The sequence below is a fragment of the Triticum aestivum genome, chromosome 3D (genome assembly GCF_018294505.1).
Source record: "Triticum aestivum cultivar Chinese Spring chromosome 3D, IWGSC CS RefSeq v2.1, whole genome shotgun sequence".
NCBI lineage: Eukaryota > Viridiplantae > Streptophyta > Magnoliopsida > Poales > Poaceae > Triticum > Triticum aestivum.
This window is the reverse complement of record NC_057802.1, coordinates 576,202,572-576,216,016: the sequence shown is the minus strand read 5'-3', so window position 1 is coordinate 576,216,016 and position 13,445 is coordinate 576,202,572. Positions and strand designations below refer to the sequence as shown.

The following is a 13,445-nucleotide window of genomic DNA, read 5'->3' as shown; positions in this document are numbered from 1 at the left end:
GCTCTTTGTCCTCGAACACGGAGCCAGCATAACATTTTTTGTCCGAAGGAATGCACGGATGGTACGGTTGCATGGCTTGCTGCGTGCATGGCCCATACTACTGCTGATGCCACTGCAGAGCCTCATCACTTTCAGGCTGCACTGAGCATCCCTCACTGGCGTGCTGCCATGGAACAGGAAGTTCAGGCTCTTCACAAGAATGACACCTGGCGTCTTGTTCCTCCAGTATCGGGTGTCAATATCATTGATTCTAAGTGGGTATTTAAAGTCAAGAGACATGCTAATGGTTCCATCGAACGATACAAGGCACGGCTAGTCGCCAAGGGTTTCAAATAGAGGTATGGTCTTGATTATGAAGACACGTTCAGTCCAGTCATCAAGCCTACTACCATTCGATTATTGCTGTCTCTTGCTGTTACTCGTGGGTGGTTCCTTCGTCGGCTTGATGTGCAGAACGCTTTTCTCCATGGCATTCTAGAGGAGGAGGTTTATATGCGTCAGCCGCCTGGTTTCGTTGATCCGGCACGTCCTCATCATCTCTGTCGACTGGTTAAGGCGCTATATGGACTCAAGCAGGCCCCTCGAGCATGGCATGCTCGCCTTGGATCTGTTCTTCGGGCTCTTGGGTTTACTCCCTCCACTGCTGATACGTCATTGTTTCTCCTCCAGCGTCCTGAGGTTACGATGTATCTCCTGGTTTATGTTGATGACATCATTCTCATCGGTTCCTCTGATGCTGCTGCTGATCGCCTTGTGACTGCTCTCAGTGATAACTTTGCTGTCACGGATTTAGGTGCTCTGCATTTCTTCCTTGGTCTGGAGGTTTCCCGCTCTTCTGCTGGGCTGACTCTTACTCAGAAGAAGTACTCCCTGGACTTGTTGCGGCGTACTGGAATGCTTCAGTGCAAACATGCTGTCACTCCGATGTCTGACACTGATCGGTTGTCTGCCCTTGATGGAGACTCTCTCTCGTCTGATGATGCTACTGAGTATCGCAGTCTTGTTGGTGGTCTGCAATACCTTACTATTACCAGGCCTGATATCTCTTATGCAGTCAATCGTGTGTGTCAGTTTCTGCATGCCCCCGGGACATCTCATTGGTCAGCTGTGAAGCGTATTTTGCGCATGTCTGTCTTACTGCCTCCTATGGTTTGCTTCTTCAGCCTGCACCGTCGTGTGAGCTCTCCGCTTTCTCTGATGCAGACTGGGATGGTAGTCCTGATGACAGGCGATCCACGGGGGGATATGCGGTATTCCTTGGTTCTAACTTGATCGCCTGGAATGCTCGTAAGCAGGCCACAGTCTCTCGCAGTAGTACTGAAGCTGAGTATAAAGCTGTTGTTGATGCAACTGCTGAGATCATATGGGTACAGTCTCTATTGAGAGAGTTGCGTGTCTCTCCGGCTCAGCCTCCAGTTTTGTGGTGTGACAACATCGGTGCTACTTATCTGTCATCTAACCCGGTGTTTCATGCCCGAACAAAACACATTAAGGTTGACTATCATTTTGTTCGGGAACGTGTTGCACAGAAGCTACTCTGTATCAAGTTTATCTCACCCAAGGATCAACTTGCTGACATCTTCACGAAGCCTCTTCCACAACCACAGTTTGTAGGCTGTAGGCGCAATCTTAACTTGCTTTGTACTTCAGGCCACAGTTTAGATTGAGGGAGGGTGTTAGACTGTATATACGTAGCCTCTGTACAGATATATTGTAACATTGTATTGTACCCCGTGGATACCTCTATATAATGAAAGAGCCACACACCGTTTAGGGTGTCGAGCAGTTCCCAACATATTATATTTTACATCATGCTCGTCAGGAGCTGACTTGGGAAGAAAATGACACGTGCACATGTTGACTATTTCTTTTTTTTCTTCTCCTTTCTCCTCCTCTCATACAGAATGCATCAAACACATTGTTTGTGTGCACTGGGTACGTGCCACGAACGCACTCGTGTCCTCACCAGCGTCGTCCCAGCCACAGGTGCTTGCCAGAAGAGCGGGAGAAGGGGACGATGGAGCTTTTAGTCCACATGGGGGTGGAAGGGGAGCTCCAGGACGATGGCTTGGCCCACAACAGTGGCTGCCGTAGCAGGGTGACGACGGGAGGTGACAGGAGGTTGTGGGGCTCGTCATGAAGATGCCCCGCAGCACCGAGGGGTTGACCAAAGACACTGGTGGCGACGGTGAGGTCTAGCGCTCGACCTCCCTACCAAATCGAGCTCAGCCCCGCAGAAGAGTCGTCTTGCAGTGGCTACCGAAATCACGAGGCGGAGATGTTTTTGTATCAAGGATCCTGTTGCAATTCTGGCTCTTGTTGCAATGAGGGAACACAGAGATTAAGAGCACAAAGTACGATCACATGGTGATCATCGTAGATCGGATGGCTCATAGCCCGGACGGTCTTTTCAAAAGATTAGCCTACCGACTCGTAGCATGCCTCATAATAAACGTTCGCATTTGCTAACTATTAGGCACATTTTTTCCATTGTTAGTAGATTTTGAGAAGAGTCCGAAGACCGGTCAACCATGAGGAGCGACAACGACGAGGTTGCACCAGGGTGGTATGTGTGTTGGACAGGGCGCAACACGTTCATGCGAAGGTTTCGTGCTTTATCTTTTTTGGCATGTTTAATTTGTTTATGTTGAGATGAATCGAAACACCTTAATGTTTCGATTTTCTTTTCTACTATACTTTAAGTCTATGGATTCAATAGATGGAGAGCAAATGTTGTCACCAACCTGCCCTGTTCTAAACGTGACCTGCCCTGCCCATTATAAAAGATGTATTGCACCAATTCTATTTTTCACGTAGCTCAAATTGTGATGGGGCGAATGGTGTGAATGGGATGCATGTGGAAATAAATCATCTCGCAAAGCGAAGATAAACGTAAAAACTTTGGAGGGCTCAGATGAGGAACAGAGGCAGATCCTGCTGCCTCATACTCGATCACTGGCTGCTTGATGGCTGGCTGATCTTTTTTGTGCTTTTCTGATCGTTTTGCCCATTGCCGACTTGTAATGTTGGTCTCGTGAAGTAGCACCTTAGTCTGATCCTGAATATTTTCTTCCTCTCATGCAAAGGAAGAGGGCAACGTATCTCCTATTTTCCTAAAGTATAGTAAAATCATATACCATGAAAATCTATTCATCTCAACTTGATGTTCACTTGTGATGTTCTAACTTCGAAATATTTCACTAGGAAACTAATAGAATTATGTTCATTTAGGATTAGAGGCATAGATTAAACCAAATGATTCGTGCCGCATGTGTGCCACAAAGCACTCCGGCCCTAATCTTTTTTAAAACTAAAATTGCCATCCAAAAATAAAAAATAAACACCCAAAAAATTAAAACTTGTCATCCGAAAAGAAAGTTGCCATGCCTGACAACTAAAATTGCCATGCCTGACAACTAAAATTGTCATCCTTATGCCACTAAAATTGCCATAAAAATATTCAAAGTTGCCATGTGTTCGTGCCACACGTGTGGGTGCACTTATCAGGTTCCTAGATTAAAATCACGGGCGAACAGAATTTGCGGCAGAAATTTTGGCTGTGATTGATAAGGAAGGAATGGCGTCATCTTCGGCGAAAGTACTGCGATCTCACGCGATTCCGTAAGCCATGCAGATCACGTGGCCGTTTCAAAACGAGGATCACGCCCCGAAAGCAACTGTTTCGCCCATGATTTTAATCTATGAGTAGAGGTAGCACTTTATTAGTTGTCCATTAAAAATATTTCCAACACACGGACGAGCTTCGCTCAAAAGAGAGTTCACCAAATCAAATTTTTTACTCCACATAATTTACTTAGATACCATGGTCAGCTCACCATAAGTACATATGTAATGCAAGTCACCGCGCTTACAAGGCAAAGGCACGCTCTAAAGGCTAACACGAGCCAGCATTGGAATCACGACGAAGGATCGACAACTTACCCGGCGAACAAGACTACGCCGGTGAGCTCCTCCTTGATCAAGAACACGAAAGGGTAGTCGGCGACGAAGTCTACGCATTCGACCAGCCTGCTCATCACCGTGGGTACAACCGTACAAGGGAAAGGCACACTCTAAAGGCTAATACGAGCCAGCATTGAAATCACGACGAAGGATCGACAACTTGCTCGGCGAACACGACGATGCCGGTGAGATCCTCCTTGATCAAGAACACAAAAGGGTGGTCGGCGACGAAGACAAGCATTCGAACGGCTTGCTCATCACCGCGAGACAGGTAACAGTAATACAGGTTACTACGGTCGTTGCAGCCGCTTCGGTCCTTTCCTCGTTCACCTCCAACAGGGACTGGGAGTAGACGTTGGACACGACGAGGGACCCCGTCGATTCCTCCAGCATCTCTGAGAGGTCGTCAACGCTATGTCCAACGTCAGGCGCAGCCCGAGGCCTCCATCTTGTACGACGCGGTGAACTTTGGCAGCTGGAAGTTCCGCATGGGGACCATGTTGGGATAGACCCAGGACGGATTCTGGCTCTCTCTCTCTCTCTCTCTCTCTCTCTCTCTCTCTCTCTCTCTCTCTCACACACACACACACACACACACACACACACACACTCTCACTAGACACAAAGCTTTTCCAGTGGCAAACACCGCGCCACACGAACGACATTATTTTTCCTCAACACAAACTCAACAACACACCGTTACACTACCCAGAGAAGCTCTCCTGCCGGCCGGCGACACGCCATGGTCCCGAGGGAGACTACATCTTGCTCCATACTCTGGGACACACCACACGCCCTTTTATAGCATTACAAGGACTCACACGACGCACTAACTAGCTAGCCCAACTAACTAGCTACCTATATGCACACACGACGGCCATCTCTCTCCTAGAAACTCTCTAGAGTACACCACGGGGCTAACAACTTATGCAAGTAGCACTAACTACTTCTATCTACATGCACCAAGCTAACTAGCTACAACCAATCAGCACTAAAAATTTGCATGCACACGCAAACTCAACAGCCTATGACCTTGGCAGCACAAGACCGAACAAGCTGCCATGATCCGCATGCAGCGCCCACTTATGCTCGTCCGCACTCCACGGCTTCCCGACTGCTCGCCCGACGCTAAGCAACACGTGTGTGAACTGAATTAGTGAAACTTCCGTGTAAGCTCATACCGGTTGCCTAGCAAAAGCACACGAAGATAGGCCGATGTTTGCGCTCAAGAATTTTCCGAAGTTCTTCTATATCTACCACATCCGCAAAGATTGATTCTCATGCCTTGCATATGTATTCTTTTAGTAGTGTGAGTATAATTTGTTCTCCCGTTTTAAGGCACTAAGGATGGCAGTGGGTAGGGTATGGGTGGGTACAACCCTCTTCCGCCCAAACCCATAACCATGAAAACTTTCTATACCCATCCATTTCAATACCCATTGGCATAAATTGACACTGATCCCCATACCCATAAGGTATGCTATACCCAATGGGTATCCAATTGGTACAATATATAGCATTTACTTTTTGATAAAATAGAGAAATGATTCTAAAATTAAAGTACACCAACGTGGTCTCCTCCGGTGGGAGGTCTACTGGAGGCGGCAAGGGAGTACAATAAGCGGTTTGTGGTAGCCCGACACAGTGCGAGGCAACGGTGGGAACTAGGGGTCGTTGGTCCGAGACTTGGACAAGAATCCGTTGGTGATGAGTCGAGATTAGATCGTTTCGAGGAGTAACATAGGACGTAGGAGGAGTGGCGAGCTGGTGGTTGCGGGCCTATGAGCTATGGTTGGTTTAGGGAATAAGGGATTGAGCATTGGGCCATCGGAGTTGGATGTTGACCTCACATGTCATATGCGTTATTTTCAAGTTTTCTGGGTATCCGTTGGGTTACCCATGGACGCAATTTCATACCCATGCCCTTCACATATTTTTGCGGGTATGGATACCCATTACCCATGGGTACAAAATCTTGCCAAGTCTTGTCCATGCCTGTTGTTTTTGGGTAGAGTAACCATAGGTACCCATACCGATGGGCAAAACTGTCATCCCTACAAGGCACGGACAAATTTTTGGTTGAGGTGACTCTTTATAACATCTCCTGAATGTATCACACCCATATATACATGTGTCCTAGTTGCAACGCATGGCATTGGCCTATTTAGCTTAAAAGAACTCCAACTCATTATGACCCAACACAACCATTTAACATATAAGAAAAAAAGGAACATACACGAACCTTAACGATGAATGTTTTCGTTTCCAAATTCGGTGAGCCCTAATTCTAATACTAAGCATAGTTGATATCCATTGTCATGGGGTTGTGGATGAGTCGGTATGAGCCCCATAGCGTACATGCACGGTAGTTAGGGTGGAGTTCTGCAGTCTGCACGTCCATGATGGCAGTGTGTCACCTCAATCATTTGACTCCAACTCCGCACCAACCAAGAACAACCGTGGGGAGGCGCCTACTATCAACGAGCGTTGGAGTAGAAGGTAGAGGTTGAGGGACACAACTTCATCGCTTTGCCAGCATGGCGCTAGGGCGGTGCCCTACGTGAAAGTCAAAGAAAGAGTAGGTGTTATCCTTCCGCAATTTGCGCTTCTAGTTCCTCTCTTCATGTGGATAATTGATCTGGTTAATATGCTTGGTTATGTTTCCTCTATAATTCAAAAGGTGCATCTGTATGTCGTGTTGTTTTGGTTCTTCATGTTTTTTCTTGGTTTAGTGTGTAGTGTACATTTTATTTGCAAGATGGATCCTACTTTCCTGTCAATAAAATTACACGTTTGTGTTGGACAGGTTCCATTCCTAATCTGGCAATTTTGCTTTGTGTTTTGCATATGTAGGGGTGTTTGGTTGGGCTTAACTTCGGCTTATACAAACCAAAAGCCAAAGGCAATAGACCAATGAACACATTCCTTTTGGCTTATAAACCAAAGTTAATCCCAACCAAACACCCCCTTGAACTATGTTGCAGATGGATACATTTATTAGTTTACTAAGTCAGATGCAGAACATGATTTATGTTATTGACAACTGAGTGGGGAGGTACCTTAAAATTTGAGGTTCTGCCAAGGTAAGCCATGGATGGATATCTATTTTATATATTTATTCTATGCAAAGACCATAAATCGAAGCACCTTAATGTTGTGATTTTTTCCCTACAAGATGTTAATTCAAATTTATTGGATAGATAGCTAATGTGGTCACCAACCTTCCAAGGTGTATGTGTGACTTGCCCTTATAACGGACACATTGCCCCTCTATTAGTTTTCTTGAAGCTTCCAAAGTATGTTAGTACTAGGAGCCAAACCAGGGCATATGGAAATAATCCATCTGACAAATTCTTTTCTTTCAAGCACTGAAATGCAACCCTTTCTTCCTTGCTACATGAAAAAAGGAAATTGCTTTTTAGTTTTCTCAAAAAGGAGATAACCCCCGGCATCTTCATCGACTGATGCACACAACTATAAAGAAGACATTGTTGCTACCATCTCTTCGTTCACCCATTCTTCCCTTCTGTCTCCTACATGTGCAATCCAATTCAGAAGCTTAATTTGCATCTCGACTATAGTCCACGGCTGCCAGTAGCGAGGCGGGGCATTGATGCCCCAGTCAGGCCATCCCTCTAATCCGGTGGCACTGATGAGGACCTTCTGGCCATTGACATCTCATCATGGTCAAGACGCCATCTCTAAAGGTTCGAACATCATCTCTTCTTGTCTGTGAACAAGGAGTTTCAATTGTTTAATGTATGACAAGTTTGTTCATTAAATTTTGGCATCAAACAATGAGAAGTGAGACAGAAAACCCCTCAACAAAAGTTTAGGAAGATTATAGCTTCATGGCACGTCCCCCCGCCATTTGCCCAAGGCGTAATTATATGGTTTTTGGAATGGTAGCGGCCGACCATTTCATGATATTATGCATGGTCTGCTTTCTAAATGCACCAAGCACTCTCCAGCCAAGAGCATGTTGTAATTCTAGCTATGGAATGAATAAAGACCATATTTAAAACATTCACAGTGCACATAATCTGTCAATTTTGTACAAAGCTTCTGAGATATGAGTGTATTGTAACTTCACATTTCAAAAAATAGGTGCTGATAAAATGTTCACGTAAAGGATGTATCCAGAAACCGGTTTCACTCCCTCTACAACCGAAGTATACCTACAATTTGATCAAATTATCACCACAACAAAGAGGAAGGCATGAAATAGTAAATAATAATTAGAGAAAATAAAAATGGAAAATCAAGTACAATAAGGTAAGTTGAGTAGACCAACCTGGTTATATGGCATTGCCCAACATTGAGAAATGAGTCGGTAAGTTGATTACCTACTAAAACGAAGTTCAATAAGTTCACATTTGATATCTATGACTAAATATGACATGCTGAGTCTAAACTAAACTCTGGCCACACATTAAAATTGACGTGTCATATATTATTGTGGCCTGCTTAGAAATAAAACTTTTGAGTTAGCAATTCTTCATGCTTTAAATGCAGAGAAAGGGAAGGACAGATAAAACCAAAACCAAGCAGTTCATGACGAATAGTAGAAGAGAGAATGTTTGTACGTGATAGCATATCATTAACACATCAATAAGCACGTTTATTCCAATATGTGTGTTTTTCATTTGGTATTTTGGCAGGTTTTTAGTCGGTTTTCTATTTTATTTTATTTTTCATTTTCTTTTGTTTTTCCCTTTTTCTTTTTTTTTTGAGTTTTCCAAATGCATTTGTGAACATTTTTCAAACCAGGAACTTTTTCTTAGTTCTTTTGCTAACTCTCTAGTTAACTATTTTCAAAGTTCATGAACTTTTTCAAAATTAGTGAAGTTTTTTCTTTTTTTTTGCACCTTTTTTAAAAGAATGCATGGACCTTTATCAAACCCATGCACATTTTATAAAAAATCAATGATTTCTGTTGCAAATTGTGAACTTTTTTAAAAAATTGATCAACTTTTTTCAATTTCGTGGACTTTGTTTTTCAAAATTTATTAACCTATTTTAAAAATCGATAGACATTTCATTAACTCTTTTGACAAAAGTGGTGTCCTCTTTTCAAATTCATTTTTTTTTCAAAATTGATGAACATTTTTACAAAATCCATGAAAATTTTCAACTTTGCGAACTATTTTTCCAAAAAACTAAGGTTTTTTAATTCCTAAGTTTTACTCAAATTCATGGTAAAATCTTGAACTTTTTCTAGATTTCATGAAATATATTACACTATGAACTTAAATCAAATTCATTGATTGTTTTTTCAAAATTTCAAATTTTTCTGCTGAAAACCAGCTGTTCATGAATTTCCAAAAAAAAGTATATATGTTTTCCCCAGAACCAACAGGTAATGGTTTTTTTTTCTGGACAGTGAGGAGCGACAGAGATTTTTTTTTTCTGAGGGAAAGAAGGGAATGAGGTGGAGTGGACGAGCACAGATGAGTTACTATCCTAACTGTTTGGCCCAGGTGTTGTTCATGTGACCTCCGGTTTCGAAAAATAGTGCTTAAGGCGCTAATTAGGAGGGCCACTCCTATTCGGCGCGCAGCTCACCGCGAACCAACGACGTGGGTACCCCCCACACCCTTCTGCGTATAAGTGGGCCGGCGCAGGTAGATCATGTCCGGTTTTGCGAAGGTTCTAGCACCTTGGCAAACCGGTTTTTTTTTCTTTTTTTCTATGTTTTAATATTTTTTTGCTTTTTTCAATTCTTTTTTCGTCTTAGTTTCTTTTCTTTTTCTATTTTTTTCTTCTTCTTCATTTACTTTACTTTTTTTTGTGATTCTGTTAAAATCGTGAACATTTTTTTAACTGATATAAAAAACATTCATCTAATTCAAAGAATGTTCATGAAATTTAAAAAGATTTCATCATATTAAGAAATTCTTCACCATAATTTTAAATTTTTCATTAAACTGAATAAGTTTTGAAATCAAAATTTCTTCGCCATAAGTTTTAATTTTTTTCATTGTATTACAAAATTCGCTGAATTCAAAAAGTTCATCCGATTTCAGAGAAGTGTTCTTGAATTGAGAATTGTCCATCAAAAACTGTTAATCCATTTTCTAAAAGGTTCATCCGATGTCAAAAAAGGTTCTTTGAATGGAGACTTTATTTATCAAGTTCAAAAAATGTTCATCAAATTCAAAATTTGTTCATCTGCTTAAAAATTTCATCAATATACAAATTCATGAACATTTTTTAAATCACAAACATTTTTTAAAATCACGAACATTATTCCAATTGAAGGACATTTTTTGGAATAATGTCAAAAGCCGCGATGACTTGTCGTTGGGTTGAGTTGGAGTGAAGCTGAATCATCAATCATGGATATATCACTGACATACCCCTCCAACCATCGTACGTCCATACCTAACCACCGACAGCATTCCAGCACTCTACTTCAGTAGCTAGGTAGGTAGTTGAGCACTGTGGAAACCACTAGCTAGGTAGTTGAGCACTCTACTTCAGTGGATTCTCATCTGGGCGCAGAACGCAACCCAGCACCTAGTCAACACATAACAACAGAAATCTAGCAATTCTGTGAGCATTGGGGAGGAGGACGCCCACGGAGGGGAGAGTACGCAGGATCCATGGAGCGTATCGGCGACAAGGTAATCAGCAGGGCCGAGATCACGGACGCCGCGTCGGCCACGTTCGCCGACTCCACTGTGATCCCCGACAGGTATGCCCGGTCAGATGAGGTCAGGGACGGGGTCGTCGTCGGCAGCGACGAGAGCTACGAGCTACCGGTTGTAGACATGGCGAGGCTGCTTCACCCGGAGTTCTCGGAAGCCGAGATCGCCAAGCTTGGCTCTGCGTGTCGAGACTGGGGCTTCTTCCAGGTTGTTATCTTTGCTTTCGCATATATCTACCATTGTTTTTTGATATTCGTATACTACTACTCCCTCCGTCCTATAATATAAGAACGTTTTTCAAGCTATTTCTGTAATTTCTGGAGATCCTCTAGCCCGCCAGATGCATGGTAGAAACTTTCGCTTGAGTTGACCGAAATCCAGCCAAAAAATTTGGAAACTTGATGAAAGTTTTCATATTCTTTAGGAAACTTGAAAAAGAATTGTTGGACTGAAATCAACCAGAATTCTAGGAAACTTGAAGTAAGTTTGGGTATTCTTTATTCAGCTCCAAGTTCTGTGCTATAGAAATATGTTGACAAAAAATTCAAATATTTTTTTATTATTTCCAACTATCCTACTAAAATGGCTGGGTTTTTTCGAAGTTCTGGTGAAATTTCCATGAAAATGAGAACCATGCCCAGACACCATGTGAACTGGCTGCACTTTAATTTATTGATCTATCTACCGGACCATCCATCTATCAAATTTACATCCTATCCTCTGTTTGTCGCAAAATAAAATTAAATTGCATCCTCTATATTCGCAGTTAACAAACCATGGAGTCGACGAAACAGTTGTACAAGATATGAAAGATAACACTCTGCAGTTCTTTGGCTTGCCGCTGGAGAAGAAGAAAGCAGTGGCCATCCAAGCCAATGGCTTCGAAGGCTTTGGGCACCACTACAACAGAGCATCGTCTGAAAAGTTGGACTGGGCAGAGAGTCTAATCCTCGTGACGCAGCAACACGAGCAAAGGAACAATGAGTTTTGGCCTGCCGATCCATCAACATTTAGGTCCTAATTCTCTTCATCTCTTGCTTAAATTAATTACATGCTGCATTGCTCCGTTTGCTTCGTCTCATTCGCGGGCGTACATACACATATCATTCAGGGTTGCACTTGACAAGTACTCAGTGGAGATGTCAAATCTCACAAGCCGCCTCACGGTGTTCATGGCGAGTGACCTCGGCGTTGAGCAGGAGGCGCTCATGGCAACCTTCCAGGGCAAGACGCAGAGTGTTGCCTTCCACTACTACCCTCCGTGCCGCCACCCGGACAAGGTGATCGGCATCACGCCGCACCACGACGGCCTCGGCCTGACGCTGCTGCTGCACGTGGATGACACCCCCGGCCTGCAGGTGAGGAAAAACGGCAGATGGTACCCGCTGAACCCGCTGCCAGGCGCCTTAGTTATCAACGTCGGCGACATTCTCCAGATCCTGACCAATGGCACGTACAAGAGCGCCGAGCACAGGGTGCTGCCGGACGTCGAGAAAGGGCGGGCCACCGTGGTGATGTTTCAGAATGCTTGTGTTGCCGGAATTGTGAAGCCGCTCCCGGAGCTAGGCGAGGCGACGTACAAGGCCATCGACCATGTTGAGTATGTCAAGGGGAACTTCAGGGCGCTGGCTGAAGGGACAAGGTTCGTGGATAGTCTCAAGATCATGTAACCAAACCTAGGTCCAGAGGGGAATCTAAAGAAGTTACTTTCTTAATCTTTGTGTCGTGTATGTATCCGGTGGCAATTACACACCCGAACATAAAATAAATAACTCCACGAGACTGATTTTTCTAGATTAATCTGCTAGGCTTTATTATTACTCAAATTGGTATGTTTGCAGGGATAACAATGGGATAATGAGAATGTCCCAACCATATATGACGACATGATCTAAAGATAAATGATGCCTACCTAGATTGTGAGCTTAAAAATTCGACCAGATAAACTCATGAGCAAAATCACAAGAGATAAATTTATTCAAACAGCTTCTTAACTCCCTCCATAAATACCCCCTCCAGGCATTCAAGCCCGTCAGATCACATCGTTTCCCGCTTTTGTGGTCAAGCCGAGAGGTGGTTCCCTTCAAAAGATAATGAAGACCCTTCACCTGACCCCATGAGTTGGCTGGAGGCCCATGGTCTATGCCCACCAGGTGCACTATCGTGCCCCCAACATACATATAAAAGAATAAAAATCACAACATTTCGTGCTTCTGCCGAATCACCGTTTCTTAAGCCAGTTCTGTGAACCGGAATGTCTCCAACAACAACGAAGATAGGGAGGACGGACCCTTTAATCACCATGCACAGTTGTCCTCGACTTCCTCCTTGGGGCGATGAGCCTGATAGATCATGTCATCTTCAACCTATTCAAGGAGGTCATACGCTCGGCGAGCCCGAAGATCTCTGAAGCCGGACCTATGTAGACATGCCACATTTTTTTTTGCCAAGACAACAGGAGCCCTCCTGGTTCTCATTCCCGAAGGAAAAGGGATTTCAACTCCAGACAAGCAGTGGTACTAGTGATGGTGCGCCACACCTGGGGTGGCCTTCCTACTGGGAAGCCCAACACTTCGCCGGCGTTAGGGCACCAATATGACTGAGGTCCCTCTCGCCCAGATAGTGGGCCTCCTCCAGAAGAAGGCCTATTATTTGTACTACCAGACGTGTATTAGTAGATCAACTTGGGTGACAAGCCATGCAAACTGACTTGGGCTCATGTAACTCTAGCCCTCATCCACCTATATAAGGGGAGGTAGCCAGGTAGGGGCCTCCAAACTCGGCACCAACATATGGTTTCCCTCATACGAGGCAAATCTATATTATGACGTG

At 43.9% G+C, this 13,445-nt stretch overlaps 1 protein-coding gene across 1 annotated transcript; it reads left to right on the top strand.

Annotated features, from left to right (window-relative positions):
* Positions 1 to 10,402: 10,402 nt before the first annotated feature.
* Positions 10,403 to 12,413, top strand: LOC123080602 (protein SRG1). The gene is made up of 3 exons (XM_044503542.1): positions 10,403 to 10,820; positions 11,380 to 11,627; positions 11,725 to 12,413. The coding sequence occupies exons 1-3, from the start codon at positions 10,569 to 10,571 to the stop codon at positions 12,281 to 12,283; spliced, it is 1,059 nt and encodes a 352-aa protein (XP_044359477.1). The 5' UTR covers positions 10,403 to 10,568; the 3' UTR covers positions 12,284 to 12,413.
* Positions 12,414 to 13,445: the final 1,032 nt, after the last annotated feature.

What these genes read in the sequence shown, in the direction of transcription:
- LOC123080602 (XM_044503542.1), top strand. Translation starts at nt 10,569, where the DNA reads ATGGAGCGTATCGGCGACAAGGTAATCAGCAGGGCCGAGATCACGGAC. An exon ending in GAGACTGGGGCTTCTTCCAG is followed by an intron (nt 10,821 to 11,379) that starts GTTGTTATCTTT and finishes CTATATTCGCAG; the next exon opens with TTAACAAACCATGGAGTCGA. An exon ending in GCCGATCCATCAACATTTAG is followed by an intron (nt 11,628 to 11,724) that starts GTCCTAATTCTC and finishes CATATCATTCAG; the next exon opens with GGTTGCACTTGACAAGTACT.